Here is a 26,483-nt window from a genome sequence, read left to right as displayed (position 1 = left end):
ATGTTATTTACAATGTCAATAGCTCAAACTCGCGTAAATGGGAGACCTATTGCATTGCAAATGCTTGTTTTATTCTCCGTTTAGGCAGTAGACACCCATTTTCTGCACAGCGCTCAGGTGTCCTGGTCGACGTTAAAGAAAACGACGTACATGATCATTTTAACATATTGCCTGCACACGCTCATTTAATATAGCAGCACGAGACATGGATGAACTTGGACAGCGAGGAAGCCGTCCCTGGGACAAGGCAGAGCACAAGGGTGGGGGAGGGAGGAAGTGGCACGGAGCCAAGGCTACTTGCTCTCCACAGACAAAGTCTGAAACCACATGCAGAGCTAGCGCGTGCAGATCAGACAGGAGCTAGGAACAGACGCGGATCCTTTCTAACCACACCACACCACACATGCGTCGTATACTAGCCCAGCCGGCTGATTTGCTGAGATTCCTTCAAAACATGTATTTACCATGAACGAAGCGCTCGTTCAGTATTAACGTGGAGGAAGCCACTAGGTTACAGAATTGTACTGCAGATTCGCTCATTCGCATTTTAAAGTTACAAAGTACTTTGAATAATAATCAGGGATTTATCTGCCCAGAATAGAAGTCATTCCTTTCGGGGGCATCTGCATTCCTTTGCAGCACGTGTTTAGAGGTCATGTTACTACAAATCTGCCTTTTGGTGTGACCCTGTTTTGGCACCTCGACAGAACAAGTACAACAGCTCGTGGCCACTAAATGTATAGTTGCCAAGACAACATTTTGCAGTTATTGAAATTATCCCGAGTCCACCAGTGAACAATTGAAAAAAGAATGCTGCGGCACGGACATGCTAGATTAAAGATGTTTTACTTCACACAATGAAGACGCGTTTGCTTCTAAACCTATGTATGCGAGACGAAGCCGACGATTACTTTTACAAACAGAAAAGCTTAAAATGCCAAATTGAAGGCTGTACTTTCACCCTCATGTCCATTTCATTCAAATGAGCTTAAAAGGGAGCTCTGGTAGTAAACCCGATGAGCTCTCTTCCACCTTCTCAGCGGGCGTAAAAATTACAAGCATCCAACAGCAACCCCTAACTGTCAGGTGGGGCCTGGGGGTAGCGAGTTGGAACGCTGCGGCGAAGCTCCATCACAAACTGTGTGGCGGTGGGAGCTGACCAGCTGCAGCCCCACACTGCGTCGTTGGCGAAACTTGAGGAGGATGAGCCCTGCCCCCACGGAGCGGTGGTGCAGAACCAGACCGTTCGGCCTCGCAGAGGGGTAGGTGGTCAGTCTGGGGGCATCCCAGGCCATCACCACGCGCCAGTCGGTGCCCTACTCTCAACAACCAAGAGTTGCAATTCGCACTCCCCGCACTAGTAGCGGCCCAGGCGGTGGTGCAGCCCCGTGACTGGGTAGCAGGAGAGGGACCTTCCAGGCGGGAGCGAGGAAGGAGCGGAGCGGGGGAGGTTGGGGCACCTGGGGTTATGTGCGCTTGATAAAGGCACTGACCGGGTGGCTCTCGATGGATCTTGACAAATAGGACAGGGGTCGCAGTGTGATTGAAACCTTAAGGGAAAGTACTCAACAGCAGTGATCCAGTTTACACGGATCACTAGAATATTCCAACTGTCTCGTGTTTAAATTCACTAAGGCAAATAAGGACACACAGTTCACCCAGTAAAAAAAGTAGGCGTGTCGGCACTGTCTTCGCAGCTATCTCACCCCTCCTCCCCACTCCCTCCCGACGGAATGCGGGGCGTGCAGCAACTAAATGCTTCGTCTGGTAACATGCTTTCTCTAGAACCTCTTAGCCAATGACTAGCTGGTATGTGTTTTCTCAGCCAATCACAATCCACAAAATGCAAGCCTTCTGTTGTTGCAACCAATTAATAATTGACAAGAGCTCAATCAGCCAATCTGGTAAGAAGAATATCTCCATCCATTGTAAGGTAATCTCACTTTCCCCCCTCTTAACAGAAAATGTTTCCACTTATCTGATTGTTTATGAGGGACAAGAAGGGCTCACGCTTTCACCCAGCTCGCCAATATTGTGGGACTATAGACATCTAGTAACGAGGAGTAAGAGGAAATGAAAATCGTTCTAAAATAATGCGCTACCTGGGTAATTCTGGACTGTGGTCTCCAGAGTTTAGCATTGCATAAACAGCAATATGAAGCCATTTTCGGCCAAAGGCTGTTGTATTCACTTGCACGCATTTAAAACTACACAGTTACATAGAGTCCTTGAACTTTACGTTCGACATTTGAGCAGGGAATACAGCAATCTGACCACAAGGTATTCTGGGTATTGGACCCTAAAGTACATTTGGGGACACCCAAGAGAATCTGTGAACCCCTTCAATTAAGGTACTATTGGAAGAAACAAGAAGAACAAGCATGCGTGCCGAAAGAGGAGGAGGCAGCAGGGGGATAGGAAGAGAGGGGGGCCTGCGCCTGTTTCCCTTGCGGGAGCGAGCTTTGAAACCATCTGTTAATTACAAACAGATGGTTTTGAAAGCTCGCTCCCGCAAGGGAATCGCCAAACGTCTAAGCGTTGCCATTCAAAGCAATGCAACACATGCACGTTTTTGCCTGCAAAGCTGAAGCGGGTACTAAAGGTCTTTTTCCTATGCAGCGCATGCGCGCTACGTAGGCGAGACCTAAAAAGTAAATATTCTTTGCCTCCTGTAGCAGTCTTGGAGCCACCTCTTCAAACCACTCTAGGATGAAAGCAGTACCCCGCGCTTACGGTTAGAGAGAATCTTCCATATCTTTTCCCATCAAAGAAATCGAGTGCAGAGAGTTTCCCTTCACAAATAGCTGCAAAACAGCAGAGCTCTTGACCGGACAGAGGCTTTTGTGTAGGAGGGACTGCTGAAGAAGCATCTTTTTGTTGGTTTAACAGGGCAGGGAACTGGTGACCAGCAGTGTCTGTAGGCAGAAGCACTGGGTGCTGCACTGAACTGGAGAGTTGCCTAAAAATGTGTGGCAGAGCTGTCCATAAAATCCTCCAAAAAGTTATTACGAATTTATAGATTTGTCACAAGGGCTCTGCCAATGTTATTCTATTAATCAGACATTAAAATACAAGTAGTTTGTGTTCCTATTAATTTCTAGCCAAGAGTCAAGACTTGCTTACCAGGCAAATCATATTTGAGGCACCTGAATGTCACATCTTTACCCTAGTCATTCTTTTGAGCAATTAAACCTGTTTCTTTAAAAAATGTCATGAGGTGTCTTAGGGCAAGTAACTTGTTTCAACAAAGTTGTCAGTTTCCTTGCAAACCATGCGCTGGCCTAATTTTTCTTTAGAAATATATTACTGCTAAGGAGACATGCAAGGCTTAGAAGAAATGCTCAGTTTGATGTAGATGCCTTGAAGATAGCCTACATTTTCATGCTGAATTCATAATCTCTCAGACAATGGACACAGAGAAGAGGTGGTATTGGAAAATGAGATTGCCTAATAGGCAATTTCATCTTCAATTCTTAACACCTTCTCTTTACTGATAAGCACATTTCTCCCGTTCACACCTCTCCCGTTCACACATCTTAAATGACATCTGTCAGTTGTCTCTGAATTGCCCACCTATCATGGAGTTGAAATTCTTTTTGACATAGGTCTTGCCCTTTTATGTCTGGTTCACAAACACATTGTTCATAGAAAGTCAATTTATAGTGCGGAAGACCTTGAAAAAATAAATGTCGCTTAAGTGTTCTATTTCTTTCATATCTCTGTAGGATCTTGCAAAGCTCTTTATCTGGGTTCTCCGGGAGTACGATGAAATAGACCCCATCATCCTTTCAGGTGAGAAATATCAACTGTAGACGTACACCTGATCACTAAGTGTTGCAACAGCAAGTCCAATAAAAAAAAAATCTATTTTTCAATACTTGTCAGAGGGCAGCGTCAAAGCATTTAGTTGATAAAGTGAAAGTGGTAGGAAATAGGCATTGACTCATCGCCATCAAGAAGAAAAGTGCATGAACAGTTGATAAAGCAGTCATCGTGTATCTGTTTATGGGCACAATAAGATTCAGTCTTACTGAATGATCGGAACAGCCCAAAACTTGGTGAACTTAACTCCTTTACTCAACAGGGGAGCTGTATCTTTTCAATAGTGTGTATATTCCATGTTTTTCACTGCCTAATATCGATTTATGGACTGCTGGCGTCTATTGAAGATCTAGCTGCGTTGGGTCACATGTTCGTTTATGGTGGTCCAGTTATGTCTGTATTTAAGAGTGCCTGTGTCTCTTTCTTCCTGAATTCTAAGATGTGGGCTCCCAAACGTGTGTTCAGTAAAATACACTGGTATAGCTTTACAGCAAAAATTCTCTACTGTCCCTTGTAGGTTGAGTTTCTACAGATCTACACGCTGTATGGCATGTCGATTTTTGTTACTGAGTGTTTTCTTTGCCTATTTTCACTATCTAAAACTTTGACTATGATGTGATATTGTTTTAGTAGTTTTCCTGGTTCTGGTTGTTCATTATCCTCAAACCTAGGTGATATTACATGAGAATACTACTGCTTGTTTCCACCTGGCTCACTAAGGTCCAGCTTGAGCACATTTCATTCTTGAATTTCAGTTGAACAAGTTGGCGCTGGACATGTGTTAAATGAGTCCTCTTCGAAATTTGTTGGTGATGATTGTTTGAGGGTATACAATCTGATTACCATGCAAAGAGTCTTTTCTGTAAGGGCCCTAGGGACACAAAAAATAACTTATAGTGCCCGATATCCTGCTTACTAGATTTACTAGTAGACCACCTGTAACGGTGTTATGAAGGATAGCTGTGGGGGTAAGATATCAGGTTGGGTTTGTGCAGGATGCCGCTGAGCTGGACTAGGTTTCTGTTAAAGTGTGGTTGACCTGTTTTAGGCAAGTTCTGAATCTGCTGCACCAGTGATGTTATGCTGATTTGTAGAGCGCGCTATTACCTGAGAGGTTATCCTGGCACTGAGCTGGTGTGAATCTAGGGCCAAGTGGGATTACTTGAAAAACCAAGTCTTCAGCTTCTTGCAGAATTCAAGAAGCGAGGAGGAGGCTTTTATGTGTATTGCAGGTCATTCCATGCTTTAGGCGCGATGGAGAAGGTGCGACCACCAGATCTGAGTTTCTGTATGCGTGGGATGTGTGCAAGTAGGAGTCGGGCCGAGCAGAGATGTCTGGATGGTTTATAAAGGCAGATGCGATTGTTGACGTATGCTAGTGATATGTAATGCCTTGAAATTGTCTGTGAGGAGTTTGAATTGTGCTTGTTTGTGTAAGGGGGAGCAAGTGAAGCTCTTTCAAATGTGGGGTGATGTGAGCCCACTTTGGGAGGTTCAGAGTGATTCTGGCAAAGTTCTGAACGGTCTACAATCTTCTGGTGAGTTTTCCTTTTGTTGACCCCGGCATAGAAAGTTCTCTCGTAGTCTAGCTTGCTTGTGATGAGGGCACATGTGACAGTTTTCCAGGTGCTAATTGGGAGCTCTTTGACAATCTTCGTCTGCATCCTCTGGGTATGGAAGCATGATGTGTTGCCTTGGATGGTCATGTTGAGTAAACAGTGAGGTGTTAGTTGCAGACCGTACACCCAAGTTCTCTTGGAATGTGGGAGAGGGGAGTGGGTGTGAACTGCAGATGGTATCCCAATGATCAGCATGTTGGGTCAAGTGCTCTTTGCATGTTTATTGTAAAAGGGGTGTAGGAGAGGAAGGCCTTTGATAGCATGTTCCCAACCAAACTTTCTTCAATCACTAATAGGGAAGACCTGGCCTCGTTTCTTCATTTTAACAGGGCAGTCCCTGGGTGGGAATTCAGAGCTCACACAAAGACCGTGGGATCCTGGCATCTTGAAAGTTCCCGGAACTAGGTTTCCTGGGAATGTTTACAGTCGAGTTTGAACCCAAATCCAATCATAAGACAATTCCTACAGCCTAACCAGCCATTTTGGAGTATTTCCAGTCAGCTTTCAGTACATCGACAGGAAGTGCTGCAAAAAAGTCTGATTTGGCTGTAGGCATTGTTTTAGGATTGAATTAGTCTTCCCACCACCAGCATCTCTGGCCGTTACTGGGTTAGGAAGAAGAACAGAAGAAGAGAATCTGTTGCTGCATCTACCTGGAGAAAGGTTAAGATCTGAACTTGCCACCCTTGTTTGTACCCCAACTTGTCAAGTGCCAGACTATTGCATCCTCAGGCAAAGGAACAGCATCTTGGAAGTGGAACCATCAGACTAGTTGGGAACTGTTCTGGAAACCCTGAATGGAGAGAGGGCTTGAGCGCTCCACCACACTTTGAAAGCCCTAAAAGTGGCCAAGGAGATGCTATCTGGCTAAAAATTATTAAGCGCTTGGACAAAGCAGGGACCTGCCCTTGGCTGGGGTGTCCAGCAGAAGAATCAGTAGTCCAGTCTCGCCGCATGAATTTTGTGATGTTCGTTAAGCACTTGATTGTGCCACATGGAAGCACTTTTCTGCTCTTCCAGATGTTGTGGTGCAGGAGTGACCTCTGGTGGGCACTTTTAGTAATGCACGTAGACAAACATTGACTTTAATCCTCAGTTGTTTACTATATGCGTCGTTTGACATTTTCTTAAAAAATGTATGTATCCTGTGACTCCCAATTTGTGATTTTATTTATTTCTAATCATTCAATTCGTTTTCATCTTACTGAATTGGTTTAGGTTCACTGACTGAATTCATGACCAGTGTGCTTTCAGTACTACTTTGAACACTGCATTCCCATTTCTGTTTTTAAAACCCTGTTACTTTGTCTAATTCCTATGGGAAATAAGTTAAAGGTTTCACATTGACACTGTATTAACCTAACAAAGCATTGGTTTAAATGTGTGCGTCCATACCTTGTCCTCTTCTCAGTTAGCAATCCGGAGTTACACACCAACATTTCTTGACCGGTCCACAAAATCTCTGAGAAGCCATAACTTCCACTTGATGTCAAATCAGCACTTGTGTGTGCCATTAACCAGACACACTCAGTTTGCAAGACAAATTGGCTTTTTATTGCCATCCCCATCCAATTTCTAAGGCAGTTATAACTAGGTGGGTTGTTAAATGTATTACATTTTCATAAAAATTAAGCAAGCACTTTGGGCACCACACAAGCTCACTCCACACATAGGAATCGAACCACTGTTGCTATTTTACGGATAATGCAATTAGCAAACAGCTGTGCTGCAGCTGCTTGGACACCTCACACTTTCTTGAAACACTAATGTGTAGAGATGCAGACTAGGCAAGCACAACTTGGCCAAACAGTTCTCAAAATGTTATTTATAACTACCACAGCTTTCCACAAGGCCTCGTTTGAGAGGGGAGGTATGCATTGCAGCATGTGTACAGGATGGGTTCTAAAACAACACCTCATATAAACAGGAACATTACTTGTCTGTAACAATGGGTTTACAGCATGTAGTGTTCTAAATTGACCGGTAGCCTCTCTTGATACTGTAATGTGGTCTGACGCGATAAATAAATACACACCTTTGTCCTCCCCTATCCTTCTGCTATCATTCCAAATCCAAATAACTGACTAACCTATCCACCACTTAAAATGTACTTGCATGTTTCACTATACTAATTCAACACTAATCCTCTATGGGTCCCGGAGTAGCGTGCTACCCGCCGAAAAAGCGCTTCGACGCCTCGTCAGGGGTAGTAAGCGCTATATAAATGCAATTACAATACAATCGAAGGCTTAGTCACAGCGGATCTCGGGGATAGGACTGTTTTCGATCTACATCTAAAAGTGTAATATTCCTGACCAAACACTAGGTGGCAGGAGAGTACATACCATGTGAATCCCCCGCACTAAAAACTGTAGACCGATTGTGACCGGTATGTAAACGCGTTCGAGACCATCTATTTTAATTTTACTTGTATTTTCTTCTATTCCAGTTGGCGAGGAGGATGAAGTTTCCATAAAGGAGGCCGCCGAGAGCATTGTGAAAGCCATGGACTTCAAAGGCGAGGTCATTGTATCCTTTCATTAAAATCCACTGGTACTGGCTGTGAACTTGTGACTCTAAGCGGGAGGATAGGAATGAAAATACAGAGCACCGGTCCTGTGACTCGTGATCTGAGACGCATGACTGCCACTCAGCTTAGATGGAATTTAAGCTGGTGTCGTCTCGAGGCCTAGTAAAAATGTGACCAGTGTAAAATCGATGGGCTGCACCAACCTTATTTGTAGTATTACTTTGTATTACTATTCTGAGAAAATATAATTGAAACGGCGGTGTGGTCACGTCCATATCAGTTTTGCACATTTTGTCATTTTGGTTTCATCTTTACGTTTCATTTAAACAATTTTTCTGTTTGAACCCTGTGTAGCTGGGCAAGTGCTCGTCACAGCCTTGGCATTATGGCACAAATAGAAATTCAATGTTCCTGTTCATCCATTTTGTACTTGCTATTCCAGGTTGATGTACATCACCTTTCACTATGGTCTTCGGAGGAATGGAATGATCCATACTAAATATGGTGGAGTGTACGCATTTAAACTGATTATATTTTTATAATTAAAGTTGCCGCTTCCAGTCCCCCCGCTTCCTCCATGAACGAATCCTCTTGCGTCTCATTTCTGAAGTGTGCACCCCCTGTAAGCCGCGGCAGGTGTAGCCTTTTTTAGTCTCTGTTTCATGCATGACTTTATGGTACTTGTAGCCACTCAATTTTCCATAATTTCATTTCTCAAAGTATTTGCTTTGCTGTGGCCAAGTGTATATTTGGATTTGGTTGCTGAGAAGCCTTAGTTATTATTTTTTTTTTTTTAGATGATTGAACCTTTTTTCAAGCTGGTGGTACATGCCTTTTAAAAAGACTGAAGTGCTTTGACAGAAGGCAAGTGTAAGTCAATTGCACCCATAGTGAGAACCACAAAACTGCATGTGCCAGCAGGAAATGTGAGGAGAGGGGCATACCTTATTGCATCACTGGGGACTCCCACTTTGAAACTGTTTTGTATGGGGGTGGCACAGCACATTTTCTCCTGGGGAAAATGTAGCTTGCAGTATTCAAGTGACTTCTCTTATGGGCTCTCGGGTATTGCTGTATATCGATAGGGGCTGTCGTTATAGTTCACAGGTCAAGGTTGGTGGTGGTTGGAAAGTATCTATGCAATAGTTGTTCCTTAACTGTTGTCACTGTCAGTTTGATACCACAAAATCGGACGGTCAGTTTAAGAAGACGGCCAGCAACAGCAAACTAAGGAAGTATTTGCCAGACTTTAAATTTACCCCCTTTGTGCAAGGTATGTTTAGTAGGAATTAATTGTGTGAAATTAAAGCGAACAACAGAATTGTATAAAAAAGAATTACTACCACTGACCCATGAAAAAGCTATACTTGGTAAAGAATATCGAATTGAGATTGCTTGGGCGCTTGACAAAGCCCTAGAAACTATGTGCTTGGAATTATGGTCTTCTTTATCCACCTGATCATAGCCGATTTATGCCTGGCTGCTCAAACCAACATAAACACAATCATTTACTCAAACTCGTCTTGATAGCTCATTGCATGAATGGTGCACTATCACCGCTCCCTGACCTTGAAACACTCTGAGACCTACTAGAATGGAGTGATCTCTTTGCTCTCCTAAAAGATTAACTCAGCCTCTATCTTCCTCCAGTATGTTAAATTCTTATACAAACAATCTTCCACCCACTGTGGATTGCACCACCTCACACCAATAACTGAAAAAATTAATGGATTCCAAAGCAAATGTCCATCCGATAATGATACAATTTCCACGTATTTCTTTAATCTTCTTTATTAGTTTCAATTTCATTGGACAGCCAACGTGTTTCGTTCTATAAAGAACTTCATCAGGGCTGTAAAAACATTTAAAAACATATATAACAATATGTACAAATAGCTTTATATACAACATTCACATCTATTTATACAAAGACAGGAAAAACTACTTTGAACATTAGTCTATACATATCCTAGACACCCTAATCCATTAGTGGACGAACGAAACGCGTTGGCTGTCCAATGAAATTGAAACGAATAAAGAAATACGTGGAAATTGTATCATTATTGGATGGACATTTGCTTTGGAATCCATTAATTTTTTCAGTTATTGGTGTGAGGTGGTGCAATCCACAGTGGGTGGAAGATTAGTGCTTGATCAATGCGATCGCCCCTTGGGGACAACAGGGGCAGTGGAGGTGCACACCATGAGAACTAGCTTCTCATTCCTCATGAGATAACTTGGACGGGTGGGCATATTCTTATGAGCGGTGCGTCACACACAACTTGCTTGTGTGTAGTGTTGTGCTGTTCCAGGTTTGGGTGTTCTTATGCAAACAAACCTTCACCAGAGTGAGGGTGAATTAAGTTTTCACCATCACTCCCATTGGGTAGTGGCACACTGCTGCAAAGGTCTTCTCATATCCTCCTCTTTGCAGTAGGAGCAGAGCTATTGGCTGAATGGATTCCAGCTGATTATCAGGTGCCAGACCTGGATTGCGATCCTTGTGTTTTGACAGCGAAAAAATATGCCCTTGTATCCGAGCCAACCGGAACCGTCTGGTTCACAGGTGTTTAAGATAATTGACAGATTTAGAGATTTACCTGCTGTCCACATCAAAATTCTTAACAGGTGGATGAAGTCACCTAACTGGTAATCCGAACGTTGTTGGTTCATTGCTTTACTTCCTCCAAGACTACCGTATCTCATTGAAGGGAACTTCTTCCAGAAGATTTCTGGCTCAAATATGCTCTTTCTTCTGGGCGAGTGCGGTACCCAGAACCTATTTAGGTAAATGCTTCCCGTTCCCTTTTGACGGATTTCTGGGCTAACCTGTCTGAGATTATGTGTTGAATTACTGCCTTCACAGCACATGACCATCTGACCCATCTGGAGCTGTAGTCCTTGGCTGAGGCCTGTATCGAGGACTCACCCCAACTAACTTTGTTACGACAATCGTAGGGTTTGTTTTGAACTAGTAGGAAAGCGGCTCTCCCATGGGCCAGATTCCTGTGTCGGTAACCAAGGAAAAGCCTTTGTTGATTAGTACCTGGCTGATGACGCATCTTGCTTTGTGCTTCATGGCCTGGGGCCTGATAGGCCTCTCCAAACTGGGAGTCGGTGTGCAACGTGATTATGTTAAGTCTGTCACAGACCTGCCAACAGTTTCACCTGCACCAACATGAACTTTATTAACCCCTTGCATGCGGGTGTAATTCGCCCCGCTTTGCTGGGGGCCCGGGGGGGCGTGCACAGTGCCCCCATGCTCATGACAAGCTCAGCTCGTCCTGAGGCACAGTGCTCAGTTGCTCATGACGAGCTGAGCTCGTCACGGTCGCACCCGTTTTCGTGGAACGTTCAGCAAAGCAGGGGAATTATCCCCGCGTGTGAGCGTTCCACGGGCCATGACGAGCTCAGCTCGTCATGAGCACCTGAGCACTCTGCCTCATGACGAGCTCAGCTCGTCATGAGCACAGAACGGGTTAATACAATTATTTCATGAGCTTAGGGCATATGTGAAAGAAAGAAAGTGGTTCCTGAGTTCAGCCTCCTGGGATTCAAACTCTTGGTTACTGTCGGAAAATCTCACAAATATACTGGCACTAGTTATTCGGTCCCCCAGAATGTTTGCCACCCTGAAACGGATCAATGAGTGGCGGGCAAAAAGCCTGACTGAGGAAGTTTGGTTTGCAAGAAACTGCATATGGCATATGGAAGGGGTTATCATGGTGCAGCATTGCCTAATCCAGCATAGAATTCCTGCACTTGGTGCATATCACCAGATCCAGACTTTGTAACATGACGTAAAATAGCTCATCCGTTGCCTGCGCATGTTGAAAGGGTGTGTTTATGCATTCAGTCTGGTAATAGTGACCGCCAAATATTCTGCTATGACATAAGTCATATTGCCTTGATTTGCATATCTTGTACTGTGTAGTTTATAATGGTGGGCCACTTTCAATATGTATTACTGATCAGTATTGTACATGCTGTAATTTTCAAGTGCCAGTAAAGATGGTTAGGAAAAGCCACAATGAAGTCTTAATACATCTCATCAAAAGCTGCCACCAAGAGATGAATGCCCCAAGAATTTTCTCTAGGGTACCTCCACCCAAGGGTGCTCAGAAACTGGAAGACTTTGGATAAAACAAATTACCTAAGGGCACTCCATTACTCTCTTTTTATATTTCTGGCATCCCCAGTTGTTTAGGTTTACCTTTAACTAGTAACAATGAATATGGCATATTACAGAAGAAGCTTTAAGCATGACTCAATACAGGAATCCAGTAGCATCCCAGATGGTTTTAGTCTGCTGTGAGGTTTTATCACATCTAGACAATTTGTCATTGCGCACCGGTCAGCAGGATCTTCAGGGCTCACAGGACCTTACTCAAGCCACAGCTTCCGAAAGCAAAAAAAGTTTCCGCAAGCAGGTAAATGCCTTTGCTGCATTACCTCCGTTTCAATGAAAACCAGCACAGAAAGGTAGAATGGTTCCAACGTTGCTTTGTCGCCTTTCCAGAAACCAAACTCAAGTGGTTGACCTGGCAAATACAAAGTAGATCCTCAAAAGGTTGAGGGAATAATTTTCCTTTTTTATTTGTTCAGGTATTGATGAACAATCTAAAAGGAAAATACAGTCTGTAATAAAAACCCTACACCCTCTGTATCCAGCAAAATGATATAACTTAAATTGTGGGAGACTTTTCCTAACACAAAAATGTCACTCAAAAGCTAGCAGTTTCCTCAGAAGTCAAATCTTTTCTTCCATGACCTGGAAATATGTTCTGTGATTTAATTAAAAACTGTAGGTTCGAGTAGGAAGTCCATGAAAATACCTCATCAGAGTGATCATTAACCCCTTTGGGGTAGATGTTACTCCTTACTCATTCCTTTACCTCTTATGTCAAGAGAAGCCTTTCTAATGCCCCCGTCGGCAGGCTTTATACTACCCTAGACGCCAGGACATTAGGAATGAGCTAACGGTCCTTAATAACAGCATAGAAAAGTCATTATTTTACTGATTTCAGGCTTCTTAGTAATAATGCAAAAATAGAAAACTGTGTGTGTTCTGGACAAACTGCACTGAGGGACATGGATACAAGGTTACCAGTTTCCAAAGTTTTTAAAATTAGAACTATGCAATTTTGGTTAATTATTCTAATAAATCAGAAAGTGGATTTTAATGCAAACCACAAACAGCCACAGCAAATCATGCCAGGATAAAGATCTCTGTGCCAGAGCACCCGAGGAAGCACACACATTACCCTTGTAATGTGAGAGGAACTTGTTTTGGTAAGTCCATGCAGGTGCCAAACAGATGTTGCCCATTACTATCCGGTAGTACTCTGCCAAAGCAGTAGCAATACCTTTCCTGGACCTCCTGCATTATTACAGGAAGTATTACTCATTCTGCTAAGTGATCTACGACCCTGCAGTAAGTACATCTTGACTTAAGAGCTTGACAATGTTTATCCACAGCTAAATGTCCTTTGTTTCCCCATCTGTAACAAGTAGGACGCTTGTCACTGCCTGATTGGTTATTCCGCTTATTCCTGATCGAGCTCTTGTTAGGCTGTTTTTTAATCGCAAACATCGAGAAATTTCCAGACACTTTACTTATGGAACCTGTTGCCACGGTTTCAGAATTCTTTATGGCTGCCTCGGCATATCTCTGACATTTCTGCCTTCTTGACCATGGCAATTATTTCTTTAGGTGAAGAATCCCCACAACTTTTCCTGTATATTAGAATTATTAGTATTTATTAAAAAATTTATACCGTATGAGTTCATCATGCAGTGGACCAAATTTACAAGAAGTTGAAAGCCATTTTAAAATGTTGATACATAATTGTCCACAGTCTCCAAACTGCCTTACTTACGCTGGGAAAAAGTATACCTACCAATGTATGCACTGACTGCTGATTAGTAATAACCGTTTCAATTCTCTAAGGCAGTTTTAAAAACATCATTACCAACATCAGCCCTGGGCTTCTCCATTTGAGCATAGATACGCAGCCCTTCGGGACCCAAACAGCGTAATTACATTTTCTTCCTTCTTGTAGGAGTAAATTCGCCCACACACACTTCCTCAATGGCAGAGATATCATTGAGGAAGTACTCCTTCCACCCCATCAATTTAATTTGTGGTTCACCAGGATGAGGGAGGAAAGGATACTGTGGAGAGAGAGAATATATTGAAGCACACATCTCGGTGTAGGCATAACCATTGAACACTCACCAAAACTACAGATGTTTGTAGGAGCTGCAATACAGGTGTGCGTGCCACCGGTGAATACACACTCAAAGTACTGCTGCAAGATGCAGTGTCCTCATGAAATGTACTGCAGTACAATAGGTGTGTGTGTCACTCGTAGGCACGTCAAAATATTTAATGTTAAATATACGTAAACTAGTAGTGTTGCGTTCACAGATGTGCAAGTCACTGCCAAATCTACACAATATCAGTGAGGCCAACAACATGCAAACTATCAGAGACTCAGCACCACACAATGCAGAATTGTCAAGGCTATATTACAGTGTACATATCACAGTTGACACAAATTACCGCAATGACTTCCCGTGATATCAGAGAAGGTTTAGCGGCCCAATCCAGTTTGGCTCGAGATGATGTACATTGCAGAATACGCACCAAGCCAACATGGCTGCTATGCATGGCGCGTGAAACTCTGGCAGTGAGCAGGAACTGTGCACATGATGCCAAGCTTACGCCGGCCGCAACCATTTGAAGCACAAGATCCTCAATAATAAGGAGAAATAATAGCATCACCAACATCTCCGGCATCTTCGCAAATGGCTTTGCCATCGAGAAGCTTGCACTCACTAACACGAGCAGTGGCCCCCACACGAAGATCCTGCCCACACACATTTTGAGTTCCTCATGTTGTGACCATGGAGGGGTCAACCCAATGTTGCCAAACTGTAGGAACATGCAGCGGCAGGCTAGAGTAACTTTTATATATTTTGATAGCAAGGCGTTGTATACTTGTTTCTCTCCATTCCACCTTGTCCACACAGTACATTATGGCAGTGGCTGAGTCAGGTGCCACACAATCCACCGCAAGACTGCCTCACAGCTTAAACATCAGTAGTGTGCTTTCTAGTTCCACACATTCCAAAACTTATTTCTCTTAAAGAGTAGTCCTTAATATGACTGACTGGCAAAAAATCTATATGTAGGTGCCTAAAAGAAGCCTCACATAGGCATCCCACCATCTTCTATCGCACATAGATTAGGCACATTTAAGGAAATGAAGGGGGTGCTTCTACTGGGTGGTCAGCATAGTTCAGTGTCTGTTTTTAAGAGAGGGAGTGTGCCTCTAATATATGAGATCTGAGGCTTAAAATGAATTGTGATCATGATAGGACAAAAAGATGCTTTTGGGTTAGTAATGACCATTTTGGTGCTTAAACAGTGTAGATTTATTCCTGGAATATTTCAGCTGTGTCTTTAAAAGGTAATAGCTCATTAGGTCGGTAAGTGATCTCCAAATATTTCTGTTGTTGCTATCCACATTGAACCTTTCTCAGTGGTCTGTTGCCTCATAACTATTGTCCTGTTTATCTATGCTTGTAAATGTGACTCGGCAGTATACATCATTTTAATTGTGTTCTTTCCTTTAGAAATAAGGGGAGTGGCACTCATGAACAACTTTATGTAATGTTTTCCTTAAAATATATGAAAATGGAAGACCGCTATGTAAGTCTAACCTTCTCCTCTCTCTGTCTCTCTCTGTTTCAGCTGTCCAAGAGTCTTGCGATTGGTTCAACGCCAACTACGACTTGGCCAGAAAATGAAAGGACGCCACCTGTAGGATGCTGGTTCCTTGGGTCTATGGACGCTTTCCCGGGCTCCAGTCCTGGCAAACTTGAGTGGCTGGTTGCGGCCGTGTGGGTGCTGTCGGTGGAGGGATAAATCTACTGCTCCCTGTCGAGTGAATCCTAGCGAGTGATGAACTAAAATGTCACAAGTACTATGGTTATGGGAAACTGATCAAGTAGCCTAAAGTTTATGGGACTTTGTCGCTGGTCTGCCTTTTGTGGCTAGTTGTTCCTTCTTATGTACATATTTGTGAATAGCGCATTAAAACAACTGAGCTCTCCACGGTCTGATTTATTTCCACTTTGTAGTCAACACTTTGTCCAGAACACTTAAATCAGTTTGTGAGTTACTGACTCTTTGCTTCTGCACTAGAGTGCTCCAAACATTCAAGGTCCAAAACTAACCTTCACTTTTCCCAGACACAGACCGGCTCCTCTCCAAGTGAGCCTGGTAAAGAAGCTGACATGGCTGAACTAGCCCCAGGTCCTCACCCATCTTCTGCGGTGACATCCACAAACCGTATACTGTTCCAAATTCTTGGTCATTCGGGATGCCCTACTACACATAGTATGCTGGAACTGAAAGCAGCAGTCTTGGTCCCTGGGTGGTTCCTGTTGTTTCCCTGTGATAAGAGACCAGGTCGGTGGAAAGTCTGCCATGGTAGCTTGCAGCACATTTATATTGACATTTTATCCAGATGGACATACAAAAGTTAATTCCCTGCCATCTCTTTTATGTATAGAACTTGGTTGCATACATACACTGTGGCAGAGCTTCTACCCGGCGTTTTGCACCTGACTAAAAACCAAAGCTGACTGTGAGCGTATCATGACTGATGATGGGTAGAAATGTGCAGAATTGCAATTTTATTTCACTATATATGTGCACTACACGTGTTTAAGAAAAATAAGTGTTATTTAATTGTTCCTTTGACTCAATTTCAAAAATATTAAATCCATCTGCATTTTCATTTAATTTTGAGAACATTTGTTTTGCATTTACGTTTTCTGCAACAGGGGGAGTTAGTAAAGAATAATGCATTAAAATATAAACAGTTCATCTAATGCAAATAGATGGGTTTTCAGAGAAACTGTTATAAAATCTGGATTCTGGCATAAAGGGTTTTTGCTATGTAATCCACATGACTATCTGGCTCCACTATAGTGCTAGAATAAATAGGTGCATGGTGGGGGTGATCAGATGACCACCTGGTGCAGCACTTTTCTCTAGCACAGATTCTGTCCCATTCATGACACTTTTAGAGCACTCAAATATAACAAATAGGTGTGCAGTTTTTATTACAACAGGGTGATCACATTTACACCCCAATTATTGGGATATGCGATTCATATGTAATTTCTGGTTTCTCTATGCTTGCTTCTGTCATTTCTGCTCTTGGAATGCTGGGTAGAAAATGTCACAGGGGAACTATATAACTATAAATGCCACAGCCATATATGATGTGCTGACCACGTTCCCTGCGTAACTTTAGAAACTGGAGTGACAATACGTCAGAGCTACTCTCCTGAGCCTTTCAAATAACAGGAGAAACCTCAAGTAAACATTTTGAATGGGCAACTGTGGAGAAAAAATGATGCTGTTTCGCCCACTCCCGTTTGAAAAGCCAAGTCTTCAGCCTCTTTTTAAAGCTGCAGAATTTCTTTCTGTTATGCTGATTCCATAGACTACTCCTTCCACCTTGGGCATTTTGCCCCGAGTGATATACTGAAGCAAGGGACAGCTAAGAGGCCTTTGTGCACCAACCTCATTGTTCTCCCAGACACATATGCAATATCCTTGTTCTCCCAGATACAACATAATTGCCCTCCCAGGCACAAATGCAACATCATTGCCCTCCCAGGCACAAATGCAACATCATTGCCCTCCCAGGCACAAATGCAACAGCATTGTATTGTTCTCCCAGGCACATATGCGACATCCTTGTTCTCTCAGATACAACATCATTGTTCTCCCAGGCACAAATGCAACATCATTGTTCTCCCAAGCACAAATGCAACTGCATTGTATTGTTTTCCCAGGCACATATGCAACATCCTTGTTCTCCCAGATAAAACATCATTGTTCTCCCAGGCACAAATGCAATATCATTGTCCTCCCAGGCACAAACGCAACACCCTTGTCCTCCCAGGCACAAATGCAACACCCTTGTCCTCCCAGGCACAAATGAAACATCATTGCCCTCCCAGACACATATGCAATGTCCTTGTTCTCCCAGATACAACATCCTTGTCCTCCGAGGCACAAATGCAACATCCTTGTCCTCCCAGGCACAAATGCCACATCATTGCCCCCCCCAGGCACAAATGCAACAGCATTGTATTGTTCTCCCAGACACGTATGCAACATCCTTGTTCTCTCAGATACAACATCATTGTTCTCCCAGGCACAAATGCAACATCATTGTTCTCCCAAGCACAAATGCAACTGCATTTTATTGTTCTCCCAGGCACATATGCAACATCATAGTTCTCCCAATGCTCAAATGCTACATCATTGTTCTTCCAGGCACAAATGCAACATCATTGTTCTCCCAGGCACAAATGCAACAGCATTGTATTGTTCTCCCGGGCACATATGCAACATCCTTGTCCTCTCAGATACATTATTGTTCTCCCAGGCACAAATGCAACATCATTGTCCTCCCAAGCACAAATGCAACATCATTGTCCTCCCAGGCACAAATGCAACAGCATTGTATTGGTCTCCCAGGCACATATGCAACATCCTTGTTCTCTCAGATACAACATCATTGTTCTCCCAGGCACAAATGCAACATCATTGTTCTCCCAGGCACAAATGCAACAGCATTGTATTGTTCTCTCGGGCACATATGCAACATCCTTGTTCTCTCAGATACAACATCATTGTTCTCCCAGGCACAAATGCAACATCATTGTTCTCCCAGGCACAAATGCAATGTCCTTGTTCTCCCAGATACAACATCCTTGTCCTCCCAGGCACAAATGCAACATCATTGCCCTCCCAGGCACAAATGCAACAGCATTGTATTGTTCTCCCAGACACGTATGCAACATCCTTGTTCTCTCAGATACAACATCATTGTTCTCCCAGGCCCAGATACAACATCCTTGTCCTCCCAGGCACAAATGCAACATCATTGCCCCCCCAGGCACCAATGCAACAGCATTGTATTGTTCTCCCAGACACGTATGCAACATCCTTGTTCTCTCAGATACAACATAATTGTTCTCCCAGGCACAAATGCAACATCATTGTTCTCCCAAGCACAAATGCAACTGCATTATATTGTTCTCCCAGGCACATATGCAACATCCTTGTTCTCCCAGGCACAAATGCAACAGCATTGTATTGTTCTCCCGGGCACATATGCAACATCCTTGTTCTCTCAGATACAACATCATTGTTCTCCCAGGCACAAATGCAACATCATTGTTCTCCCAGGCACAAATGCAACAGCATTGTATTGTTCTCCCGGGCACATATGCAACATCCTTGTTCTCTCAGATACATCATTGTTCTCCCCGGCACAAATGCAACATCATTGTCCTCCCAAGCACAAATGCAACATCATTATCCTCCCAGGCACAAATGCAACAGCATTGTATTGTTCTCCCAGGCACATATGCAACATCCTTGTTCTCTCAGATACAACATCATTGTTCTCCCAGGCACAAATGCAACATCATTGTTCTCCCAGGCACAAATGTAACAGCATTGTATTGTTCTCCCGGGCACATATGCAACATCCTTGTTCTCTCAGATACAACATCATTGTTCTCCCAGGCACAGATGCAACATCATTGTTCTCCCAGGCACAAATGCAACAGCATTGTATTGTTCTCCCGGGCACATATGCAACATCCTTGTTCTCTCAGATACATCATTGTTCTCCCAGGCACAAATGCAACATCATTGTCCTCCCAAGCACAAATGCAACATCATTGTCCTCCCAGGCACAAATGCAACAGCATTGTATTGTATTGTTTTCCCAGGCACATATGCAACATCCTTGTTCTCTCAGATACAACATCATTGTTCTCCCAGGCACAAATGCAACAGCTTTGTATTGTATTGTTCTCCCAGGCACATATGCAACATCATTGTTCTCTCAGGCACAAATACAACACCATTGTTCTCTCAGGCACAAATACAACACCATTGTTTCCCCAGAAACCTATGCAACACCCTTGTTCTCTCAGATACAACATAATTGTTCTCCCAGGTATATATGCAACATTCTTAGGTATTTGTTTACAGTATGAAGTGCCTGCTCGCATGAGCATGAGAAGTTCCATTGACAAACGATACCTAAGCACAGGGTAAGGAAATTAGCTGTTTATTGAAGAGTATAGCTACAGGGAGGGAGCCTAGCAGCCAGCAGAACAGAAGGAGCTTCCCTTTCAATGTCAACATTCCAAAGGACGAGAATGTTCATACAACATTCTCCTTGAGAGAGCAGGATGCAAAACATCTTTGGCCCTTAAAATACGAACAAAATTAAGAGGTAAAACAGAAGATTAAATACATGAAGATTTATTCACCACCGGCGCGGAATGCATTTGAATAATGGCTAACTAATACATCTCAAAATCATTGAACTACTTGGGTACCTGAAAGTCCCATTTCTGATGCAGGCTTTGAATGAATGATGGTATTTATAAAGCGCAACGTTCACTCCAAGGAGCATCTTTGCGCCTTCCGTCTCCACAAGAGTCTCATTACTGAATTTGTTCCACTTTGATTCCTTTTTTTGTTTTTTGCCATAAGGCACTCCAGCTATCTTGCCTCTTTTTTCTGTTGCACACATTTTTGGCGTTCAACAAAACAAGTATTTGGGTCCATCCTCCGTACTATGAGTGACTAGGATAACTTCGATCACCCCTTGTTGTCCCTTCGTCATTTTCTTTTATGAACCTAAACCTGCACGTGCAACTCATCCCGGCCCAAATTAGGTACTGCCTCAAGCCCCTTCTCACACATTTTTCTTCTTTTCACACCTTTGGTAAACACTCTGGGTTTCCTTCCCCTTAAAACCCATAAACGGGGTTTAATCTGTCATGCAGGTCTAGTCTGGTATGACCACAGCAATTTGCTCACAGCATTTACTCCACTGGCTTCCGCTACACTGAGTCAACTGGTAGCCCTCTATTCTATCTCTCGAACAATCTATTTCATTGGTGGCAATATATAGACGAACAAATGTGCTCAACACGTTATACAATGCCAAAATATTCGGTCTGGCTTCTTTTTCCATAGGACAACCATTGTTAGAAATGGGGTTTCTAGTTGGCTAGGGCATGCACCTAAGCCAGGCAGATCCCACCACTCTAGTCCGGGCAAGGGAGTTGTACACCAAAGATGACCCCTGCTCACCCCCTTGGTAGCTTGCCAGAGAAGTCAGGCTCATACCAGAGGCAATGTGTACAGCGTTTGTGCAACACACACACACACACCAGTGAAGCACTAGGCACACCACAAAAAGACTCCACACAAGTTTATATAAAAATATCCTTTTTATTATTCATAAAAATACAGACCACAGTCACATAAATCACTGTGCAACCAGGTGCTAGTCATGACGTCACATAGATCATAATCACTTGGTAGTATTTAAAATACATTTAGACCACCTCTCACATAAATCCCTGTGCCACTAGGCACATGTCATAATAATGCATATAATACCAATAAATCATCTTGTAAAGAAACAATGTCAATTTGCCAAACATATCACTTGCAGTTGGCAATTGTCCTAAGCATCCCTGTTTGTGCCTTGCCATTCACATTTCACGAGTGGCTGCACCATAAATCGTTTCTACTGCCCAGCGCAGTCTGCCCCAATCACTAAGAAACGGGTTATACTTAATTTCAGTGTAGGTTACCACAGTAAACAAACCCTCCCTCGGTCAGGGAGAGCCCAAAGTGTGGTCAGCGGCTCCCTGGGAGCCTTGGAGCTGGGTGCACCCGGGTTCCTGTGGGCTTGGGCTTGTCCCTGCCCCTGGCCACTTCTTGCTGGGTTCCCCTGTAATCCCAGGGAAGAGGCATGAATCCCGGAAGGCCACAGCTATGCAATATCTGACTCCGTGGGCACCCACCCACCTGCTCACCATGAGACCCCAAAGCTCCTGGGTTCTCCGTCGATTGGGGTGCACAGGAGTCACAAGGATCCTTCCTCTAGTCGGCTCCCGCTCTCCTTGGTTGATGCTGGTTGCGGAGGGTGAATGCAGCAGTCCTTGCCAGCCCACAGCAGGGTAGCAACTGAGGCTCTCCGTAATGCGGTCCCGGCTGGCCACGCCCACACCCAGGCTTAAACCTGCTACCCGGAACCTCTCCTGGTTTCCAGCTGCTTCCTGGTCGCCTGGGGAGCGTCCTTGCTGCTTGTGGCTCAGCACAGCATCCTGCTGGGCTGCAACTAGCCACCGCTTCTCTGGTTCTGGGCGGTTACGGAGCGGCAACCGTACTGAACGGAGGCACCTACTCCGCCCTTGATCCTCCCCGTGCAGAGGCCCCCCTCCAGCGCTTACCATGCACTTCAGTTGGTTTCCTTCGGCCACGGTGGGCAGGTGCCGCCCTACAAACACTAGGGTGAGCCAGTATTGGGACTGGCAATTAGCGCTCTCTACCCGCTGTATAGCAATTACCACACTCGCCACGCATTTTCCCTCAAACACGAAAGAAAGCAATACCGCGCTCTACAAGCGCTTCTTACAGGTCAATCCAAAAGTTCTCACCATGCGCTCTAGTTGCAGGGATCAAGGGCAGCCACCAGCTCTCTTCCTGTGCTAGGCCTCCTGGGAGAACAATGGCAGCACCAACCCCAGGGTGCAAGCAGACCAGCACAAGGGGTTCTGTAGTAAGAGTTGTAGTCGTTCTCTCTGGCCAGCAGGGCAGCACTCCAAGCAATAAAGTTCAATTGCTGTTCCTCCTGGCAATCCTCTGGCAAGCTGCAGTCTAGAGTTAGCATCGGCTGAGTAGAAGTCCACGCAGTTCCTTTCATGGGGTCACATCCCCTGTACATTCCAAACGCTTTGTTCTGGGGGACACTTCAAACACTGTTTAGAGGTGCACAACACCACATTCACATTTCACCCCAGACACACCACGGGGGGCTGAGACAGCATTCTAGAAGGCAGGCACAGCCCTATTCAGGTGGAGGTGCAACTCCTCCCACCACTCCAAATGCAAACTAGGCCTATTCAATTGCAAGTTAAACTCCTCCCACTACTCTAAATGCAGCCATGGTCTATTCAACCTAGCGCTGAGTCAACCAGGAAAGGCAGGACACACCTCAACCCCCCTTGAGACTGTCTAGAGTGAATGCATAACCTATCTCTCCCACTACTCTAAATGCAGCCTTGGTCTATTCAACCTAGCGCTGAGTCAACCAGGAAAGGCAGGTCACACCTCAACCCCCCTTGAGACTGTCTAGAGTGAATGCACAACCTATCTCTCCCACTACTCTAAATGCAGCCTTGGTCTATTCAACCTAGCGCTGAGTCAACCAGGAAAGGCAGGACACACCTCAACCCCCCTTGAGACTGTCTAGAGTGAATGCATAACCTATCTCTCCCACTACTCTAAATGCAGCCTTGGTCTATTCAACCTAGCGCCGAGTCAACCAGGAAAGGCAGGACACACCTCAACCCCCCTTGAGACGGTCTAGAGTGAATGCACAACCTATCTCTCCTCTCAGTCAAAACCAGATGGTGAATACACATCCAGGCAGGGCACAAAGATCCATAAGCGCACAGAAATGCCCACGTCTCTGCATTTCTAAAATGGTAATGACAAATCTGCTTTCACCAATAAGCAGGGTTTATCACTACTATTCCAAACATGGCCACGCTCTCATATCAGAAATTACCACTGAAGCACATATCTGGGAATCCCCAATGCAAACCTATGAGAGGGCAGCCTCACAGCAGTGAGAAACCACAATAGGCTGTTTGTCACTACCAGGACATGCCACACAGCTAAGGCATATGTCCTACCTTTTACCTACACAGCACCCTGCCCAAAGGGCTAGCTAGGGCCTACCATTTGGAGTGACTTAAATGTAGTAAAATGGGAGTTTCAGACAAGCAAATCACTTTACATGCCACGTCACTGCAGCAGTAATCTGCGCGCGCAGGCCCTGCAGCGGCAGAGGCCTGAGACAGGTTTGAAAGGCTCCTGTGGTGGGTGGCACAAGTAGCGCTGCAAGCCCACTAGTAGCATTTAATTTACAGGCCCTGGGTATATAGGATACTACTGTACAAGGGACTTGCAGGTAAATTAAATATGGCAAACAGGTGTAGACCAATCTCACCAAGTTTACAAGAGCAAGCACATGCACTTTAGCACTGATCAGCAGTGGTAAAGTGCCCAAAGTCATAAAACCAACAACAGGTCAGAATAAAATACAGGTTGAAGGCAAAAGGTTCTGGGATGACCCTGCAAAAAGGGCCAGGTCCAACAACTATTTTATCAGTTTCAGCTGGCGTATCGTAAAATATTATGCCCCACCACCCAAAGGTTTACGTGCATGTAGCTGGCCGTACATGTGAATTGATGCCCACAATACGCCAAGAGTATCCATGACTATGGGCAATAATGATGGCAAAATTGGGTATATCATCCCATGACTGCGACTGCAGCGGTGAGCATTGTGCCGCAGGGCACTATCAACCAGGAGGTGCTCACCATGGATGGACCACTGTTACACAAGAGATATATCCTATCGTGCAAGAGATTACCCAATTGAGTGAAGAGGAGGCTTGCAGCACACACTGGTGCAATGAGTGGCAAGAACGCTACAGGTTATTTAACTGTTGCAATGACAAAGCCGGCGGGCTCACTCATTTGCATAACCCACACAAAGAACCATTCATCCCAGGCACTATACCCACACACATCCTCTCCCTTATAGTTTGCAGGACCAGCGACGCTATATATGAACTGCTACTCTTACATAACAGGCTCTCCTCAACTGGAACAAATTCACTTAAGGGTTACTGAGTGCCGTCTCTGATACACAACTTAGTACTCCGCTGCTGGTTCCCTCACAACACATAGCACGTATATGTAACCCAAACTTGTAAGAAATACAAAACTTCTGCATAACATTCCACAATATTCCACAAGATAATCAGTCAATCAATCAGGACACTTGTAAAGCGCACTACATACCCGTGAGGGTCTCAAGGTGCTGAGGGGGGGGGGCGCACAGGGGGGATCTATGGCACAGTCATAGATCCATTGTCTGAGATTGCAGGCGGCGGTGTCGCAGTCGGTGGTGTTGGAGGGTGCGTTCTGGGTGAGGGCGGTGGTGAGCTGGTCAACGGTGACTTTGCTCCAGCATTGTCGAGGCAGTAGTTGGGTGCGGTGGTCCTTGGTGGTCTTCCTGAAGGTGAAGTGGATGCAGTAGTGGTCGGTCCAGTGCAGATCGGTGGTGCGGTTGAAGGAGATGTGGGGGCTTGCGGTGAAGATGGGGTAGGGCGTGTGTGCTGATGAAGTCTGTTATGGAGTCGCTGAACTGTGGTCAGGGTCCGGGGGTTCTGTAGATGAGGGTTCCTCTGAGGGTGGTGTTGGGATCGGTGTGGATCTGGAAGTGCATGTGTTTGGCGGTGCCGAGGGTGCTCCTGTGGACGATGGCGATTCCTCCTCCTCCTCCTCCTCCTGTTCCGTTGGTGCGGTCCCTGCGTGTGATCTTGTATCCTTCTGGGATGGCGATGTCGGGTGTGAAAGCAGGGTTCAGCCAGGTCTCTTTCAGGAAAGCGACGTCAGGGGAGGTAGAGTTGAGGAGGTCCCAGTGCTCGACGGCGTGTTTGCGGGCAGAGCGGGTGTTGAGGAGGATGCATCTGAGGTAGTTGGCTTCCTTGGTGGGCGGTGAGGCTGGCTGGATGCTGGAGAAGTTGCAGTTCCGGCAGGTGAAGGGTCCCTGGGTGCGCTTCAGGGTTGCCCGGTAGCAGGTGTGTTCTCGACCAGGATTGAGTGCGTGGAGGGTGTTGGTGTCGTAGTGCATTCGGGCGTTGTGTTGTTTCCGGGGGCCAGGGGTTCTGGCGCTGGGCGTGGTTCAGGCGCGGATGGGCACAGACTGGCTTGCCCCATCGGCGCGGCAGCGTAGTGGCCGACATATGTAGGGGGGGGGTAGGGACTATCGGCTGAGAGGCGGGAGCGGGGCGGGACACGGGATGGGAGGGGGAAGAAACGGCGGGAAAGTAGGCAGGGAGTGCGGGCAGAATCAAAATAGGAGAACAAATGGGAAATAGCAGAGCAGGCTGAGAGGGGATGTGAAAGGAGAAATAAATTAAATTAAAGTGCAACTAGCGTGGGCGGGAGCGGGCTGAGGGGAGGCTGAAACCCTGAGGCAGAGTGTTGTCTAGCAGAAGGCAAGCAGCTCGCCGCAGCGCTGTGGGGAGAGTGACGACCGTGGACCGAAGTCTGTGGTCTCACACGGATCTGACTACCATTCTGCATTACGTCTCGTGCAATCCCTATTAAATGTTTACTGACGGCTTTACTCAAACCCAACATGATAATCATAACCGTAGCTTATAATTCCCCTGATTTATTGATACACATTAGCTCTGGACTCCACATGATCCACAAATATATTTAGGGAGGACACTCTGTGTATCCGCAAGAATACTGCAGATTAACTGACACTCCTGAAGGAGTAAGTCAATTA

At 45.0% G+C, this 26,483-nt stretch overlaps 1 protein-coding gene across 1 annotated transcript in view; it reads left to right on the top strand.

Annotated features, from left to right (window-relative positions):
- GFUS (GDP-L-fucose synthase) overlaps positions 1-16,091 on the top strand; it is a 120,963-nt gene extending 104,872 nt beyond the window's left edge. Inside the window, exons 8-11 of the mRNA XM_078686618.1 lie at positions 3,726-3,792; positions 7,891-7,970; positions 9,145-9,244; positions 15,731-16,091. Of these exons, the coding sequence (XP_078542744.1) occupies positions 3,726-3,792; positions 7,891-7,970; positions 9,145-9,244; positions 15,731-15,786 (303 nt within the window). The 3' untranslated portion in view covers positions 15,787-16,091. The remainder of the gene's footprint in view (positions 1-3,725; positions 3,793-7,890; positions 7,971-9,144; positions 9,245-15,730) is intronic.
- The last annotated feature ends 10,392 nt before the right edge of the window (positions 16,092-26,483 follow it).

The sequence above is a fragment of the Lissotriton helveticus genome, chromosome 4_1 (assembly GCF_964261635.1).
Source record: "Lissotriton helveticus chromosome 4_1, aLisHel1.1, whole genome shotgun sequence".
NCBI lineage: Eukaryota > Metazoa > Chordata > Amphibia > Caudata > Salamandridae > Lissotriton > Lissotriton helveticus.
The sequence above is the reverse complement of the archived record's forward strand: the minus strand, read 5'-3'. Positions and strand labels throughout refer to the sequence as shown.